At 45.4% G+C, this 18,946-nt stretch overlaps 1 protein-coding gene across 2 annotated transcripts; it reads left to right on the top strand.

Annotated features, from left to right (window-relative positions):
• The first annotated feature begins 373 nt into the window (after positions 1–373).
• LEO1 (LEO1 homolog, Paf1/RNA polymerase II complex component) lies at positions 374–17,696 on the top strand. Of its 2 annotated transcripts, XM_055002121.1 has the most exons (13): positions 374–498; positions 3,149–3,943; positions 5,314–5,418; positions 6,819–6,913; positions 8,187–8,332; positions 9,891–9,975; positions 10,671–10,765; positions 11,108–11,242; positions 12,625–12,760; positions 13,823–14,009; positions 14,846–14,943; positions 15,577–15,662; positions 16,976–17,051. In XM_055002121.1, the coding sequence occupies exons 1-13, from the start codon at positions 441–443 to the stop codon at positions 17,049–17,051; spliced, it is 2,097 nt and encodes a 698-aa protein (XP_054858096.1). In that variant the 5' UTR covers positions 374–440. The 2 variants fall into 2 exon arrangements, with proteins under 2 accessions (XP_054858096.1, XP_054858095.1); XM_055002120.1 differs by lacking the exon at positions 15,577–15,662 and having other exon boundaries at positions 16,979–17,696.
• Positions 17,697–18,946: the final 1,250 nt, after the last annotated feature.

Genomic DNA, 18,946 nt, shown 5'->3' on the forward strand with positions numbered 1-18,946 from the left:
GGAAATCAGCAGTAATTCCGGGAGATCTCCAGGTTCAACCTGGTGGTTGGCAACCAAAAAAGCAGCCTCCCTCCGCCATGTTCAGATTCGCTCAGAGGCTCCTGGAAGGCGAGGGGAGAATATAGAGTCAACCACCGCATCCCTAGAGGGTCCTTCCTTCCAAAATTGAACCCCTCTATATCCCAAGATAAAGGCTTTCGCCGTAGAACACTCCCGGACAGAGCGCCCGCCCTCAATTTTTAAACCGGAAGTTCAGGATTTTTGGTCGCTCTAGTGATGCTCTTCCGAGACTCTATCGTTTGGAGTGTGAGGGAGGAAATTGTCGCTCGGACCGCCCTCTCAGTTGGTCGCGGCGTTCTTCCGTCATCAGACGGCGCCCATTTCCATTTTACTCTCGTTGTTCCGCTAACGGCTGGCACCGTAAATCGGCTTTCCTCGCCATGGCGGACATGGAGGAGTTGTTCGGAAGCGACGCCGATACTGAGCCAGAGCAGAAAGGTAGGGGAAGGGGGAGTCGACTGCGATTGCGCATGCGCAGTGAGTGACTGATTCATCCACCCACCCACCCCAGTCTCCCCTTGATGCTAAACCCACGTTTAGTTTATCTAGTTACCCTGGCATTAACCTATTCGTTTATTTTCTTCCCTTATTCTGCCCTTCTTCCCCCGTTGGGGTCCAAGATTGCTTTCCTCGTTCTCCTTACTTCCATTTTACCCTCACTACAACCCTGTGAGATAGATTAGGCTGAAAATGGGACTGGCCCAAGGTCACTCAGCAAGCTTCTATGGCATACCGGGGATTCGAATCTTGGGTCTCCCAAATCAGAGTCTGACAGGCTAGTCACTGTGCCACACTGTTGAGCTAGTTGCTTCATCTGTTAGTCTGTAGCAGCAGAACAAATCCAGTAGCTCCCAAAAAACCCAACAATTTTTTCCCAAGGTATTCAAGTTTTTGTGACTCAGTGAAGTGAGTCTTGAGTTACAAAATCTTAAAATCTGGAAAGAAATTGTTGGTCTTCAAGGTGTTGCTGGACTGTAATTTTGGTCAGTAATCCTGTTAAATTGCCCTGTTTTATTCTCATATAGCAGATACTAGAACACAGGTGGGGGGAACTGAGGCAGAATTCAAGCCTAAGACCTTCTAAGGTGTTCATGGAAGAGGCAAAACTTCTTGCACTTCCCATGTCTTATATTTCCAGAGGAGTTAGCTGTGTTAGTCTGTAGTAGCAAAATCAAAAAGAGTCCAGTAGAACCTTTAAGACTAACCAATTTTATTGTAGCATAAACGTGATTCTCGAAAGCTTATGCTACAATAAAATTGGTTAGTCTTAAAGGTGCTACTGGACTCTTTTTGATCATGTCTTATGTTGTTGTTGTAACCTTTGCAAAAATCCTGCAAGGTAGGTCGCTATCATCATTCCTCTGGCAGCAGGTCGAAGGGCTGAAAGAGAGCAGCTTGCTCAAGACCGCCTCGTGTACTTGTAGCAGTGATTCAAACCTGAGACTTTCTATCTATCAGGTACAATTTTGACCTACCATTCTGCTCAGGAGTACACATATTTCACTCCCATTTTACCCTCGCCTTGAGAGTTAGCTTAGTCTGAGAACACGTGGCTGCCTTGATGTCATCCAGCAAGTTGCATGGTAGAGATTCCTCACCATTTACTCCATTCTAAAGTTTTGGGATTTTTTTTTTTAATGTGTGATTTTGGCATGGCTCAAATGTCATTGCCGGTCTCAGCATTAAGGTGCTTTTGTGATATGTGTGAGGTGCTTCTAATGTTTTGTAGAAGTAAAATCTAAAGCGTAGTGTTTCTGTAAAGGATGCCTAGTAAGGTGACCTGTTTAAAAATACAGCATTACCTCCAGCTAGTTACGCAGTTATTCCCCCTGCCCACCCTCGTCATTTTTATGTAATAAACCAAAGCAACTGCCAGGTTGCTAACTTTCTATCATTCTTAACTTCTAGCTCGAATAATTTGGCCCTGCACAATGCATGTATTCACATAGCACTTTGAGGGATATGGCAGGAAGGCGCAGCATTCTTGCACAGTTCCAGTTTTTTTCCCACCATAGGTGTCATCACACGTGCCTTTTCCTTCTGCCAATTTTTACTTCCAATGTGTCGATAAGCTGTGTACCAGATTACTGAAAGGAGCGTGATTCTTATTTCCCCATTTTTACATGAACCGCGGAAGTGAAATGCTCTTAGTTTTGTATAGTTCACGTCTCCCTTAGTAAGGCAATGTAACCTAGGATTGTATTGTGTTTCTCAACAGAGTGGCATAACTCTGGTGGCTCATCTCTAGGCAATCTATAGCAGCCTTCTAAAGGAGTCCAGCAGAAGTTAGTTTAACTCATCTACCTCCTGCAGAGATTTATTCCAGCCATTTTCTCACAAATAAGTATACAAAAAGAGTCAGTGTATAAAGCTGCGCTGGGCTGAGGATCAGGCAGACCTCTGTTTACAAGCTGATATGTGGCAGCAGCTCTTAATAGCATAGGAATTATCTGCTCCCAGATAATAGACCTTTACCATACCATTCTAAGCAGACATACATCTTTCTAAACCAGCAAATTTCAATGGACTTAGAAGAGTGTAACTCTGCTTATGATGGCATTGTCAGGAATGCTTGGCCAGAAGTAGTTTTCATTTTTTTCCCATGGTATCAATCTATCTTTATTAATATGGTCTTAGACCAGCACAAGTCTTGGGAAAATCCCCAACCATCACTACAGGTAAAAAAAAAAACCCTCAAAATGATTCCCACAAGTGTATAACTAAAACTTAAGCCACTAAATTTTGACAGATTTTACAGGCTGCCGTTCAAAACTTTGCAGTATGTTCCGTAACCAGTGACTTTTCATCTAAAAGTAACATTCTTACATACACCGAATCTGATTGACCAAGACACCTACTAAGCACGGGCTGGATAAACGTAGAGCGAACCTCTTGATACCAGGAGCGATTCTTCCATGGTGTATTGTGCTAGAATCGAAATTGATTTAATTACAGTGAACATTGGGTAGCTTTTTTAAAATCCTAATTCTGCAGTTGGTTCTCAATTTCTATTGAAATAATTAATTTCATCTAGTCGAACAAATATAAAACAATACTGGTTGTCTGAAATATATTTTCTTAATTGCAGATTCTGATTCAGGGTCTGATTCATACTCTGATCAGGAAAACGCAGGCTCCGCTAGTAACATTTCTGGCAGCGAGAGCGACAGAGATGATGAGAGAGAGGCCATAAAGCCTAGTAACAAAGAACTGTTTGGTGAAGACAGCGAAGACGATGCTGTTTCTCACCACAGCGGGAGCGACAATCGGTCTGAGAGGTCCTACAATCGCTCCGAGGTCTCGGGGCATTCTGACCGGGACGATAACGACCAGTCAGATATTGAACAACATAGTGGCTCAGAGATCGCTCGGGATGAAGATGAGGATGAGGATCACAGGTCAGATGAAGGAAGCCATCACTCTGAAGTGGAAGGCTCCGAGAAAGCCCACTCAGAGGATGAGAAGTGGGGGAGGGACGACAAAAGCGATCAGTCGGATGACGACGAGAAGCTCCAGAACTCAGATGATGAGGAAAGGCCACAGAATTCAGATGATGAAGACAAGATGCAGAATTCAGATGATGAGGAGCATCCTCAGATCTCTGATAAGGAACAGCTGCAGAACTCAGACGAGGAGAAAATGCACAACTCGGACGATGAAGACCAGCCGCAGGTCTCGGACGAGGAGAAGCTCCAGCATTCGGACGAGGATGAAAGGCCACGGAATTCCGACGAAGAAAACTTGCAGAACTCAGACGACGATGACGAAAGGCCGCAACATTCTGATGAGGAGAAGATGCAGAATTCGGACGATGAAAGGCCCCCGCACTCGGATGATGAAGAGCACAGGCTCTCCGATGATGAAGAGCAAGAGCATAAATCTGGTAAGAAAAACTGGCCTAAAGTCTTAATCCCCTTAACGGCAGTGGCCTTCATCCCATTGTTTGTTGAACTGTGTAGAGCAACTGGGTTTTTGCTGCCTTTGCAGGGATATTCTGCTAGTGTGCATGTGTAGATATCCATCTGGGTTTCTTGGCTTCTGTTTCCTGTCCCTGGTGCTCTTTGTCCAGACTACTGAGGAGGATCATTCAGGTGGCTTGCCTTAATTTGATTTCCCTCCTCTTGGTAAATGTTGTAAAATTGACTGTTATCCTTGAACGGAATATTTAAGAACTTGGATTTTATCACTGACTCAGTCCACAAGCCGCTGCTGCCATGACAGCCGTGTGGGTTATCTGTCACTGACTGGATTGCAGCAGCCCCTCTTGCGGGAAGCGTCATTTACTCTGTCCATTTCTGTCACTTCGGGTTTACTCTTTCTCTTCTCTGCAATGCTTTTCTATCCACGGCTTGCTCTTCTGCCCCCCCCCCCCGCATCCAACTGTCTTTGTCTGCTTTCAGGCATTCTACACCCCTCCCTTTACTTGATCTGCATTCTGTAATATCATAGGATTACGTATTGCGTTATTACAAGGTGGGTACATGGAGGAACATGGGAAGAGGCCAAGGGAAGAAGTTTTCATTTGGGCCCCACAAGAGCTTCCCATCCATACTTCTGTCTGCTTTCAGTGACCTTAGGCCATTTTCTCCCCTCTGTTTCTTAACTCTTTTCTGAAAGCAGTTGAAAGTCAGTTATTTTGTGGTTCTGGGGCATGCTCAGCCCTCATCAGGCTATTGGGTGTATCCCTCCCCCTTTTAGATTTGTTGTTTTCTTGGTCAGCATGAGCTCCCCCCTTCCCCAGCCCTGGTTACAGTTAGATAAAGTCATTATTTTAACCCCGAAACATAACCGATGTATGGTAATGGTGGAGAGAGTCCTCAAGTCATAGCTGACTTATGGCGACTCCCCCCTCCAGCAGGGTTTTCAGGGCAAGAGACTAACAGAGGTGGTTTGCCATTGCCTGGTCTTCGTGGGAGGTCTCCCATCCAATTATTGAACAAGGCCGACCCTGCTTAGCTTTTGAGATCTGATGCGATCAGGCTGACCTGGGCTAAAAGCTACCAAAGTGGCACAAAACCATTGTACAAGTTTTAGAGTTCTCCTGAACTTTTCATTGTGCTGGTGGGGGAATCCTTTTTCACACCTCTCCACTGCGTTATGACATCTTCTTTATGTGGCTTTGCGGTATATTTTTAATAGCAACGGCAGTCTCGTCCACCATGTGTGTAGATCATAAGGCCTGTGAACGTTCAGTTGTCTTACAAGTCAAGTGTTCACCTTCTAATCACTAAAGATGGTGGTTTCCCTTTGTAGAGTCCGCCAGAGGCAGTGACAGCGATGACGAAATTCTACAGGTGAAGCGTAAGAAACAAGTTGCATCAGATTCTGAAATGGATAGCGATGCAGAAGGGCAGAAAGGTAAGTGTCGCATTTTGTTTCCTCCTGCTGGGGCTGAAGTTAGACATGGCGTTTCCCAGCTACTTTTAGTGCCCTCCCGTGAGAAGCAGTAAACATGATAGCCAAAAATGGCAAGAACCATGTGAGCAACCAGTCTGCGTACTGATGTTGGCTGTGCTTCTCAATGCACTTTACAGTTGGGAGATTGTGGGTCGCCGTATGTCAGTTATTTTATGGGTTGATGTCAGACTCTTTAGCTAGAGGCTTCCTGTGCATTAGAGAGCCAGCGAGTGGATCCAGCACCTGAGACCATTTTGGGTGGTCCCTGGGGCTCCATCCCATCTTAATGTGTGCTCTGGTTGTAATAAAAGACAAATGTCTCCAAGATGTAAGCACTTGAGGTCACCTGCCCTTCACTGTGGCATCTGTTTCTTTGATTCTTCAAGTCCAAATGGACATATTTGTCTGTAGCACTGTATCTAACCATGTTTCATACTCAATTGTGATTGTGAGACGGGACCAGCTTTCCTCTGAAGCTTGAGAACTTGTAGGGGCTCAAAGTCTTGTGGCCACATACGGCTCCAGCCCTGGAGACTCTGCCTGTTTCCTAAGAATACAGCAGTCGGCCACCCCAGCTTTAAACCAAACCTTTTGGTAGAAAGAGTAAATTGACTGGCAACGTCACATTTGCATCTGAGTGGCCAGAACTGTTATTCAGACCTGTCTGTGTTTTGTGGGAACCCTGCTTGGGTACATCAACAGAAGGTCACCTTTTACTGCTCGTCTGCCACTCCTGTGGGGCAAGAGTGTTTAGTAAAGAATATGGGGGGGGTCTTTTTAAAAAAAATATATTACTAGATAATCAGTGGAGTTGTAATGCTGCAGAGTTGTGTTTTTTCTTTAAATCCCATGTGTCTGCCAAAAATATGCTCTCAAAGCAGCTCTCAGGAATGAAAGCCAATACAAATGTCATTTAAAAGTAAACCAAGATGTTCTGTAGGGGTGGAGATTCTGGAGAAGGCTTCAGCTGTGGTGGGTAGGTGTGTGAGCTGCTTCCTGTTCTTCTCTGATGGGAGTTGGAAAGAGGGGGGCTCTCCACCGGGTCTTCTTCCAGACATAATCAAGGGGCGACCATGCACTGCCTGCCATCCTTCTCCCTGTGTTATGGGCCCGCTAGGTCTGTTAGGAGAAATATGTGCCCAAAACAGCCCTCACTCCTCTTTTATCACATGGCAAAGTGTTCTTGAAACCAGTCATTTGTGGTAGGGCGTTGGAGGTGTAGTGTACAGTTCAAAGAGCAAAAAAACACCCTCCTGGATTGTGGATCACGATTGTGTTGATGGGGGAAGAGGGACAAATGTCTTCTTCTGTTGCTGGGAAGGAAGAACTCTTAATCTTTTTTTCATTTTTCTCCGGGCAAGGTAACAGGGATGCAATGGATCTGTTTGGAGGTGCAGATGATATATCTTCGGGAAGTGATGGAGAAGACAAGCCGCCAACTCCAGGGCAGCCTATTGTAAGTACAGTGACAGTTGCAGGAGTCAAAGGGCAGTGCAGTCCAACTTTTTTTAACGGTTAACTAGATTTACTTTGGAATGCCAGACCAAGAATTTGGGAGCCTAAGATTGGATCCAGCCAGCTCTTCCGCTGCTGAAAAAAACAGGATGGGGCCCCATTTGGCCGCTGGAAAGGTTAGGTTAGGGATTATGCAACCAGCGTGGACAAAAGCCATGGGGGACAAGGACTATAGTAAGGAGGGGAATTGGGAGAGCCCGAAGGGAAAAGTTGGGTGGGTCTAGTTATACTGGACTATAAATGCCAAGTTTTGATTGATTCAGAAGAGGCTGCACAGGAAAGTTGTTCTTCAGATTGCATTATGTTAGATAAGACTGCAATCCTACGTATGCTTGCTTGAGAGCAAGTCCTAGAAAGTTTCTGAAAGTTTTGAGGCCATGGGGGGGAAAATCCATCCTCAGTGTGAAAACACTGGAGAAAATCGAAATACGTGCGAGACTTTATTACAAAATCTAAATTTATTTTACAACTTTAAAAACATAAAATGCAGCCGTATATGCTGTCTGTCATATTTATGGAATATAAAAGTAGAGCTAGCCTGAGCTTTCTCTGAGCACACATATACCTACCCTGACCTGGTTAGGCCGAGGTTAGTCTGATCTTGTCAGATCTACAAAGCTAAGCAGGGTTGACCCTGGTTAATACTTGGATGCAAGACTGGCAAGGAAGTCCAAGGTTGCTATGCAGACTTAAGCAATGCTAAACTGCCTCTGTTAGTCTCTTGCCTTGAAAACCTTATGGGGTCATCATAAGTTGGCTGCAAGTCACTTTATGCACACACGCATACAGACTAGGTTGTGTGTGTGTATATATAAACACAATACTATACATAGAAAAGGAGGGTGAGACTGTGGGGCAGGCAGGCAAAGAGCTGCAGTGTCTGCTACCTAAGCTCATATATCTTAATTTTAAAGGTTAGCAGAGGAATGGCAACAGCAGTCCTCAAGAAAAAAAAAGACTGTGTGCTTGTCTCATGACTTTTCCCCCCAGCACTCTCCCGAACTTCTTGCTTTTCTGTTGAAAACTGGTCTGGGTGGACGGAGCTGGAAAATTCAGGAAAGAAAACAGTTTTTTCCTGGGTCTTCACATGTCAGATTTCACTGACTGTTGTTGTATCTTTCTCCTGAGTAGCCATGAGACATGTCTTTGTGTTTGGAGCAGCACTTTTATGCCGTATCTGAATCGGCGTGATCTCTGTTTGCTGTCTGTATTAGGATGAGAATGGGTTGAATGAAGATCAGCAGGAGGAAGAACCTGTTCCCGAGACGCGAATAGAAGTGGAAATTCCAAAAGTAAACACTGACTTAGGAAATGACTTGTATTTCGTGAAGCTTCCCAACTTTCTCAGCGTGGAACCCAGGTAAAAATCCTCGCCCGGGAACTTTGCCTTGGTCCTGAGAAGTGGCCCTTGCAGCTTATTTGAAGATATCTGGACGAGTCACAGAAGACCCAGTAATTATAATAAGTATTTCAGCTGTCTTCCAACACACTGTTCTGAAACATTCCAGTGAAACCTTCTGAAAATAAACTTTTTTTAAAAAATCCACTAACACACAGAGCCACATTTGAAGACACTTGGAACCAGTTCAAAACATCACTTGATTGCAGAGACAGGTGATGCTTTTGTGCGCAAGTGCAGAAGAGAACCGTCTCACACAAGCTGGTTTGTTCTTTGCCGGCTTCGTTTCCTGACTTAATTGATGCAGGCCATCCGGATGGAAAAGCGCTGCTGGTGCTGCAGACCTTTTTCTTCAGAGGCCTGTCTGCTTTTTGCATAGCCTTCAAGGCCGGGCAGGGACCAGCCGTGGCTGACAAGGCAATTTGCCAATGACGGGTGAGAAGGGAAGCCCAGTCCTTCCCAATAACTTTCAGGAGTTAGCAGCGAGAGTGGAGGCAGCTCAGTCAGCAAGTGCATGACTGGTGATTAGTTAATAGCCTCCTCTGATGTCTGCAGACTTCTCCTGCACTGGCCGCTACTAGCCAATCAGCAGTTACTTGGTGCTGATTGAGCCACTCCTGACCCTGCCAATAATTCGTATGGCCTTTCCCCCTTTTCTCTCCCCTGCTCCTCCCATAATGTCTGCTGCTGCAGCAAGCGGTTGCTATCCCTTGATGACGGCTGATAATTTTTAGCATCATACATTCTAAATATGCTCTGAGCCATGCTCTGAGCCATGGCTCAGAGCAACTGTTTTGCATGCAGAAGGTGCCAGATTCAGTCCCCAACATCTCCAGTTAAAAGTGTCAGATAGTAGCTGATATGAAGAATCTCTGCTGGAGAGCCTGGCTCAATGATAAACCATCTGCTTTGCAGGCAGAAGGTCCCAGGTTCGATCTCCAGGAAAGGGATGGGAAAGAGCTCTGCCTGTGAGCCTGGATAGCCACTGCCAAACAGAGTAGACAATACTGGCCGTGATAGACCAGTGATCTGACTTGGTATAAGACAGCTTCATGTGTTCAGTTGAAGCAGTGCGCTCACCATGTTACAATGCACTATTCTGTATTGCAAGCAGGGCTTTTTTTCAGCGGGAACGCAGTGGAATGGAGTTCCGGCACCTCTTAAAAATGGTCACGTGGCCAGTGCCGCCCCCCCCCCCCCCGATCTCCAGACAGAAGGGAGTTTAGATTGCTCTTTGCGCTGCTCGGCAGCACAGAGGGCAATCTAAACTCCCCTCTGTCTAGAGATTGGGGGCGGGGCCACCAGCCATGTGACCATTTTCACCAAGGGCCATTTAAACTTTAAAAAACTCCCCCCTTGTTCCAGCTGACCCAAAGTGACATCGTTGTGCAGTCCTGAGTTCCGCCACTGAGTTCCACCACCTCTTTTCCCAGAAAAAAAAGCCCTGCTTGTAAGTGCTATTTCTGAAGCATGGGTAAATTTACGGCTATATGGTAATATAATACCTAATGTATTTCAGACCATTTGATCCCCAGTATTATGAGGATGAATTTGAAGATGAGGAGATGCTTGATGAAGAAGGGAGAACAAGGTTAAAACTGAAGGTATAACTTGAGCCACTCCCTCCCCTTCCCTTGTGTTGACATTTATCGTTGTATTTATTCAAGATGCTCGTGTCTCGCTTCTCTGTGGAACAGTTAGCATCCTGGACCCTGCACCATTAAAACAACAAATCCAGTTCTTAAAATAAACATACCATTTTAAAAGCAGCAGCACCGAAAATGTCAGTTTGAAAAAGCAGCGTCAACAAAATCAGAATATACAGCTGATGCTTTAGAACTTACTACTTTTTGAGAGGGGACCAGTATAGGAAGGGGGAACACCCAGATTCAAACTTTCCATCTGCTGTGAAGGGGGGATTGGCAAGCATTGGCTGTCTACTTCAGCCCCCCACCTCCAGCAATGTGGGGGTGATAATTCTCGAGTTTACAAGGCTGTAGAAAAGATTCCTGCAGTAATGTGTGCGGGACACCTTGAAGATTCTAAAGTACAATGTAAATGCTGGGTGTGATTCTTGTTGCTCAGTTACATGGAATCCCGATGGTTCTGCAGCGGTTCCTTGGTTGAATCCCATGCTCACTTTCCACAGGGAATTTGCAACTGATTAACACCACATCCCGCCATCACCACTCTTCAATGCCATTTCACCCCTGTGAATATTATTTCCTCCTTTCTTGCAAGTGGCTGACATTTTTTTAAACTTAATACTTTCTCCTTTGCCGCTTCTGTGTCCCAATAGGTGGAGAACACTATACGTTGGCGAACGCGCCGAGACGACGAAGGAAACGAGATTCGAGAGAGCAATGCACGGATCGTCAAATGGTCTGACGGGAGGTGAGCATGCCTGATGTGGCCCAGCTTGCTTTTGCTATTGGCCTCATTCCCATGTTCCATTTCTGCTGAGGACCCCCATCTGTCTCTGACATGTCCTGCTGCAGTCAACGTTACAGGTTTGGGAAACCAGGCATTTCTCTGAGCTACCAAATAGGTGAAGACTATATTGCTCAGTAAGAATTTTTATTTGGGTAGTGATGCTGGAGTGAAAAATGTTTTAGTGGTTGAGAATATGCTAAACATTCTTGTATGTGTAAATCTTCTGCTGACAAGCCAAGTAAATCGGCATTGGCTCTTGGTGTGTGCGCTAATTGGAATGACCGTCCTTCCTTTTTTTTGAAGCATGTCGCTCCATCTGGGGAATGAAGTGTTCGACGTCTATAAAGCACCATTGCAGGGAGATCACAACCATCTCTTCATCAGACAAGGGACGGGTCTTCAGGGGCAGGCAGTATTCAAGACAAAATTAACCTTCAGGTAAGATTCTTGGATTCTTTCGGACTCAAAATATTAACAAAGTGTAGCAGCCCAGTTTGGTTTAACAGTTAGCGTGCTCGACTTGGGATCTGGGAGACCCGGGTTGCAAAGCCCTGTATTGCCATACATCTCTTTGGATGACTTTGGACCAGTCACTCTCTCTTGGCCTAACCTATTGATTTATTTCTGTTTATAGTCCACCTTGCAGTGTTGTAAGGACAAAGAGAGTGAGTGTCAGGGTGTGTAAGTGTAGGGTGAAGAACCATGAAGGTAGGGAGATGTAAAAATAGACTAGATTGCGATTAATAGCAATAGGATACAAGATTGTTTACCGCATTCTCTTTTGTCTAGAGCTTTTTATGCATGTCATGCTGTATGTTGTAGCTGTTCATCCAGAAAACTTCAATGAACAATTTAAGTTGCTTTTAATTGAATCGGCCTGTTCAAACTGGGCTACATTGGCCGTCTGCTCTGGACGGGCAGCAGCTCTGTAAGACCTCTCCCAGATTTTTATGTAAGATCTTTAACTGGAGCTGCCAAATATTGAACCTGGAACTTCTCTGTATTCAAAATACATGCCCTGTATCACTCAGCTATGAGTCCTAGCAAAGAATCCGCCTTATACCGAATTAGTACTGGTCCATTGAGTTCAGATCTCTTTATTCCAATTGGCCGCAGCTCTCCAAACTCTTGGGACAAAGCACTTGCTGTTTGAGATCCTTCTCCTTTTCTCTCTCTCTCTTTTTTTAAAAGTTGGAGATGCCCAGAATTAAAACTTGAGACCTTCTGCATACAAAGCTCTGTCACTGAACTATAGCCCACAAGTCTTGCGTTCCACAGGGACATAGTGGCTCCAAAGTAACTCATTCAGTTATATTAGTGGATCTGACATTCCCAGCAGAGCATCCAAATCTAGAGACTTCTTCTGGGGCATGATCCGCCGGGAACATTCTGTTGCACGTGGCTCCTCGTAATGGAAGGGAGTAGCATAGACAGCAGCAGCAATACGTTGCAGCGCAGTGGCAGTGGGTGGGAGCTGAGTTACATATAAGAGCTCTTTGTGGATTACGGCAAAGGAAGCAGGAAGAAGTGTGGTAATGTAATCAGGAATATGGTTGAAGGACACCCATTGTTTTGCTTTCTGGGTAACGGACTGCGGAGTGGTGGATGAAGAGTTGGCCAGGGGACATCAGTAGTCAGTAGCAGATGGAACTTTAAGTGGAATTCTCAGCTTTTTGGTTAATGTGTTCCTTGGCCTTGAAAAACAACAGTGAGCTGTTGGTTTTGCTTTCCCTAGGGCTGTTTAGTGGCACTGTTTAGTTACTGTCTCGGAACTGCAGTGCTCTGAAAGACGTTTTAACCGAGTAACGCTTTTGTAACAGGCCTCACTCAACAGACAGCGCCACCCACAGGAAGATGACCCTGTCACTGGCGGACAGGTGTTCAAAGACACAAAAGATCCGCATTCTGCCCATGGCTGGCCGCGATCCAGAGTCCCAGCGCACAGAAATGATTAAGGTATGGTTTGGGGCAGGATGGGAGGGGAGAAGCTGTTTTCTAATATCTAAAAATATGGGCAATACACTTATTTTTCCAACTGAGAAAGACTTTCAGTTTCTACAGCACAGGAATGCTTGCTGTTCTAGAGCTGTGAAGTAACCCAAACTGCTGTGGAAAACAGCTGATTTCTGGGCATGACTCCTTGGACTTTCTACCTCTCCCCCTGCTGTGTTCCCTCACTTCCTGGTTTGTGGCAAGCCATAATAGCCTTGGTTTGGGCATAACAGCAGATCATATTTTGCCCCCAGATCAGGGAGAGAGAAAGAATTGGAGCTTGCGAAGCCCAAGTTTCATTCATGTAATGCTGATCAATTGAAATTGCTTCTGAAGCGAGACCTTGAGTCCATAAAATCTGCTGAAAAGAGGGGGAGGTGGGGAAGAAAAGGTCATTATAAGAATGCCACGAACCTCGCAACCTGGCTTTGGCAATAATAATAACAGAGTACTTGTAAACCGCCCTTTTGGACAGATTAGTGCCCACTCAGGGCAATGATGAAAGTCAGAGTTATTATTTTCCCCTCAGTACAGTTGGGAAGGTGGGGCTGAGATGAGTGGCTGAACCAAGGCCACCTGCAGAGCTTATGGCAGGAGTGGGAGTCAAACCTGCAGAGTGCTGATTTGCAACTCAGCCACTTCACCACTATGCTACACCAAGCAAATCGTCTATTGTAGTACTAGTACCGTTGAGTAAAAGTGAATGCCTTCTGACTCCTACTGTGTGAACATAGTGCGATCCTGAAGTAGGATGGAGGTAAAAATAATGTAGTTCATGCGTAAAAACATTCACCAGTCCTGCTTTGCACACAGGGAATTTTTCGTGCAGTAGAGCATTTGAAAACACCATGTCCCAATGAAGTGTTTTGATCTGCCCCATCACCTTTAGGTTCCGATAGGCCTGATACTTCATAGCAGCAGGATTGTGGGTGGGAAATGGACCACTGCAGGCACGCGTGACGTGCAGAGCCAAGCCCTCCTAGTGAATTCTTCGTGTCTTATTGTCCCTTGCCTTGTCTCCTGTAGAAAGAGGAGGAGAGGCTGAGAGCATCAATCCGCAGAGAGTCCCAGCAGAGGAGGATGCGGGAGAAGCAGCACCAGCGGGGGCTGAGCGCCAGCTACTTGGAGCCTGATCGCTATGATGAAGAAGACGAAGGCGAAGAGGCCATTAGCTTGGCAGCAATCAAAAACCGGTACAAAGGGGGAATCAGAGGTACGCCCACCTTGCATTTCAATTTGCTGAATGGAAGCATGTGGATTTTTAAAAATTGCGTTAGATGCCTTCGGCCAAGAAGTGTGCAGGCTCTGTGTCCAGAGACCAACCATCTTTGTTCGTGATGCTTTGCATCTGCAGCAAGGGACGGATCTCAGCATCTTGCCCCATCTGTGACTGTCCTTGGTTAGTCACTATTAGGATATGTAACCATTTTCCCCAAGGGCAATTTAAACTTTAAAAAACTCCCCCCTTGTTCCAGCTGATCCATTGTGCGGTCCTGAGTTCCACCATCTCTTTTCTCAGAAAAAAAAGCCCTGCATGTGATGATTTCTTTGCACAGGTTGGAGTGGGGCAATTTCTCTGTTATGTGAAGATGGTGTCACCTGTATCTTCCAGGTGGCAGCATTGTGGGAAGCCACAGTGGTGGGTGTATGAACACATGCATACAATAAAATAAGCATGTACAAGATAGCCGCTCCATTCCACTTTTTTGTAGCTCCGTTCTTCTTCCCCGTGGGGGCCCAAAAGTGATTTTCAGATTCTGTTCTCCATTTTATCTTCACAACAACCCTGAGAAGTAGGTTAGACTGTGTGTGTGTGTGTGTGTGTGTGTGTGAGTGACCCCACATCGCCTGGCAGGTTTCCGTGGCAGAGTGGGGATTTGAACCTGGGCCTCCCAGATCCCAATCGGACACGCTAACCACTACATCACGCAGCCCTATGCTCTCTTTACTTCTGAATAGCCACTTTTAAGCTACAGTTGATATTTTTTTAACATGGTCCTTGAAATTTAAGCTTGGGAAGAACAATGGTGCGTGTTTTTTCCCCTTCAGAGGAGCGTGCTCGGATCTATTCTTCAGACAGCGATGAGGGGTCAGATGAAGATAAAGCCCAGAGGTTACTTAAGGCAAAGAAACTCAGCAGTGATGAGGTGAGAGACGTTGTTGAAGGGACGGGGGTATGTTTGGCAAAATACATGCAGTGGTTTTCCTGTTTTTCATGTGGCTTCCCCTCTGGAATTAGACTGTACAAATGGCAAAGTTGTTGCCCCAAAATAAATGTCCAGTTAATGCTGGCTATTTATGGCCCAGGATCCAACAGATTTGTGTGGTTCTTTTGCAGTGTGTCCAAAGGAGGGGGGGGGGGGGTGTAGTGACCTCTAGGCCCCCATAGAAGAAAACCATCAGCAGCTCCACTAAGCCCAGGCAGATTATTTGGGTTCTCACCGCTATCTCGAACTTCTTTCTGAATAATTAGGAAAATGCCAATAATCACCTCCTGCGTTTCCTTTTTTTTTGGTCCTCCATTTTGAAAAGCCATTTTCTTTGGATGCTGAAATTCACTCCGTGGCCACATGGGGGTGCTCAAAGTTTTCCTAAAAAGCAAAGAGGCTAGTAGTTTCTCCACAACTGCCACAAATGTGTCCCGACATTTGTGCTTTTTAACATTTTGCATTTTAAACAGTCATTCATTGTTAGTCCCTGTCAAGACAACCAAATCCCAAAATGATTTAAGCAGTGGGTTAGATCCTGCCGTAAGCAGGAGGAGGGGTCCTTTGTGCCAGGAATCACAGGGGACACAAGAGCTTCGTGGGACGTGGCTGCAGCCGAAAGGAGAGTTGTGCAAATCTCCTTCTTTCCTTAGCAGGAAAGCTGACAGGATCCCAACCAGTTTTATGGCATCATGCTTGTTTTTTTTTTCAGTTGCACAGAATGTGTAAAGGAAGCATTCAAAACTTACAGTGCAATCCTAAACAGAGTTACTCCAGTCTAAGCCCATTGACTTCAGTGGCTTAGGCTGCAGTAACTCTGCTTAGGATTTCTCTATTAACTTGGTTGGATGCGCCAAAAGGAGAAATCTAGCAGTGTTGGTGTGTGAGTACTGGAGGAAATTGATTCTGAGTTGGGAAAAGGTGAGCCGCTTGCGGTCCAAGACTGTGTCGATTGATGGGCCACCAGTAGAACTAGCAGTTTGCTTAATCCTCCATACAGAGCTCACATTCACTGGTGTGTTGTGAGTTTCACAGTGCTAAGCTTTATACTTAACCAAGTAATCTGATCCATTACTAAAAAGCAATTCATTTTTCCCAGTTGGGGTAAGCTAATGAAATCCTACTGTGCTGTAATAGGAACAGGTTGGGGACTGCTTCATTAAAATGTTAGCCTCCCCCCCCCCACCTCGCCCCACACACACATTAGTTGCAGTCTAACTTTTGAGTTTTTCAAGGACATCTTCTTGATCCTTTTATTTACACAAAACCATTGATTGTGTTAATAGTTGAGGGAGACCTGAAATGAGCCTTCAATAAAATGCTCAGATCCTTTGATAGTCCTTCTTAAAACTGAAGTAATGAGGTTTTGACTTAAAATTGTAGTGTACTTATAGCAATTAAGACCTTTCAAGCGCACACAGTGTCTATTGTAGGAATTGTGGATGAGCAGTACTGGAGTGTGGGAATCTTTCTAAAGCTCATTTCCACTGATTTTCAAAATAAGGTTTTATTGTCGTTACCCTCCTTCGATCCCAATTATGTAAGGAAAAGGCAAGATTATAAATGTTTTAAATAAAACTAAAACATAGGAAATTCAAGAATCCAGCTTGGATCCAGCAGTGGCAAGCGGAAACAGGTTTAGCGCAGCTCCGCTTACACTAGATCCTGCACAACATCTAGCGCTTCCTCTCTGAGTATCCAGAAATTGGTTGCACGAAACTTTGCACAAATGGAAGTGCGAGTAGGGATACAATAAGCTTGTCTTTGTGCAAGCAGCGGCTGCAGCCTTTCTCTTGTGTTTCCACTTGCACAAGAGCTCGGAAATTTGCCTCTGGATCCAACCCTTCGTATGCAAGGTGAAGGAAACTTGAAAGGGCTGGATTCAGCCACGCCTTTCGGCCACCAGCAGAGAAAGCACATTTAGGACTCGTCTTTCTGTGCCCATCCCTCTCAAGGTTGATCTCGTTTCCTGCAGGAAGGTGAGCCGTCCGGCAAAAGGAAGGCGGAAGATGATGACAAGGCGAGCAAGAAGCATAAGAAGTATGTGATCAGCGATGAGGAAGACGAGGACGAGGAGGCATAGCACGCACAACAAACCTACAAGTTGATGATAGAACTTTATATATAGGCTGTACAGTTTGGGGGCAACTCAGATGTAAGTAAATCCTAAAAGGATTTTTGTTTTGAGACCAAGGATACATGCTTCAGCATCTGTAATCCATGAATAAAGACTTTTAGTGGTCCTTTTTTTTTTAAAAAAAAGACACTTTAATTTGAACTTGTTGCTGGGCAGGAAGATGTCCCAGTTATTAGGCCTTGTACGTTGGCGTGAGCATCCTGCTAACTTAATACCGATCGCTAACGTTGTAATTCTAAGTGAAGTTGCGCCCCTTCTAAGTCCATTCAAGTCAACAGGCCTAGAAGGGTGCAGTTCTCTTTAAGAAGGCACTGCAATTCGTATAAGGCCTGAACTACACGGCAGCAGCGTCCCTCCTTTGTCATGTTTAGGGTGCTATGTGTCATGACATCATCATGCTACAAGTTTTACCCCCCCCCCCCAAAAGAAAAAAATCCAAGATAGCTAACATGGAAGACTTGCGTGCAAACGGGTGAAAGCAGACCTGTGTGAAGGGAGTCTTGCTGTATCTTAGGTTCTTTCCCTATTAAATTACAGTGATGTGATAAATTCTGCTTTCCCATGCAGGCAGCTGCCCCTTTATTTTAAGGAAATACCATCTCATAGGCCATTTCATGCTAGGAAAAAGCATATCTTTTTTTTTTTTTAAGTACTTTGGAAAATGGTATTACAGAACTGAAGTGAGGCAGGTGCTAACGAGACCTCCAAGCAGTGTGGTTTCCCAGTTCTTCCTAGCACTCTGCAGAAGAAAGTATTTTAAGGTGGTGACTTCTGGGTCAGAAGTTCTCATTATGAAATGGACGTCCGCAGCGCAGTTCCTGGGCCGGCGTGCACGCTTCCACCGCACCAGTCCCTCTTCAGAGCTGAATGTGCTTTGGAAGCAAAGGAGGTCTTATGGTACTCTCTCTTCTTTACTCGGTAAGTGCCTAAGAGAGGAGCCTAAAGCCATCTTTACACAGCTTCCATTGAAGTGCGCACACTCGAAAGGGTTTCTAGAACATTGTCAGTGTTTGATCTGCTTGCTCTCGAAATCGATGCAGAACTTGTGCTTTCCAGTGTCATTGTCATTATCTTCAAAGTAATACAGGATCTAAAGTGGTGTGACTGCACCAGGGTTTGTTTACCCTGCTCGTTTACATTTGGTTCTGATTTGGTTCATCTCCATTTTTTTTTTGTCCCACGCTGTTCTTGCATGTGTTTACAGTACACACCCACGGAGGCTGGTACCAGAGTGAAAAGGGATACGTGGCTGTTTTGTTAGGTGACAGAGAAGGGGTGGAAGCTACATTTCGTCCATTCATTCAGCTGCGTAAGAGTGGTTGGTCTGGATGGTCAGACTGGTATAAAGGCTAGAGTGTCGGACCAGGAGAGGAGAGGATGAATCTCTGCTCAGCCCCAAACAGACCTTGGGCAAGTCGTCATCTCTGAGTAACAAAGATAGAATGAGAGAGGGAGAGGTCGCAATGCTGGTTTCCTCCGAGGTTCGTGGCGCCTTCAGCATCCCATTCAAAGCTTGGCCGTTGCCCTGCCCCCTTGCATCAAAGCTGTCTGGACATTTCCTCAATTTCACTCAATTCACCCTAAACTTGCGAGCGGTTAAGATGCATGAGAAACTCTCCTTGTGACTTCCTTTTTTCGTAAGCGTAGCACCGTCTAAAAGTTCACACATTCCCTCGGGCACCTCTCTCCCCTCCCCCTCCCCCCTTCCAAAACAATGCTGCTTTATAACTCGCTGGAATTTTGACCCTGTAATCTGCTTAGCAGGGTGACCTCAGTGCAGAGATTGATTCCCTTCGTGAGGTTACC

Source organism: Eublepharis macularius, chromosome 18 (genome assembly GCF_028583425.1).
Source record: "Eublepharis macularius isolate TG4126 chromosome 18, MPM_Emac_v1.0, whole genome shotgun sequence".
NCBI lineage: Eukaryota > Metazoa > Chordata > Lepidosauria > Squamata > Eublepharidae > Eublepharis > Eublepharis macularius.

What these genes read in the sequence shown, in the direction of transcription:
- LEO1 (XM_055002121.1), top strand. Translation starts at nt 441, where the DNA reads ATGGCGGACATGGAGGAGTTGTTCGGAAGCGACGCCGATACTGAGCCA. An exon ending in AGAGCAAGAGCATAAATCTG is followed by an intron (nt 3,944 to 5,313) that starts GTAAGAAAAACT and finishes TTCCCTTTGTAG; the next exon opens with AGTCCGCCAGAGGCAGTGAC. An exon ending in AGCGCACAGAAATGATTAAG is followed by an intron (nt 12,761 to 13,822) that starts GTATGGTTTGGG and finishes TGTCTCCTGTAG; the next exon opens with AAAGAGGAGGAGAGGCTGAG.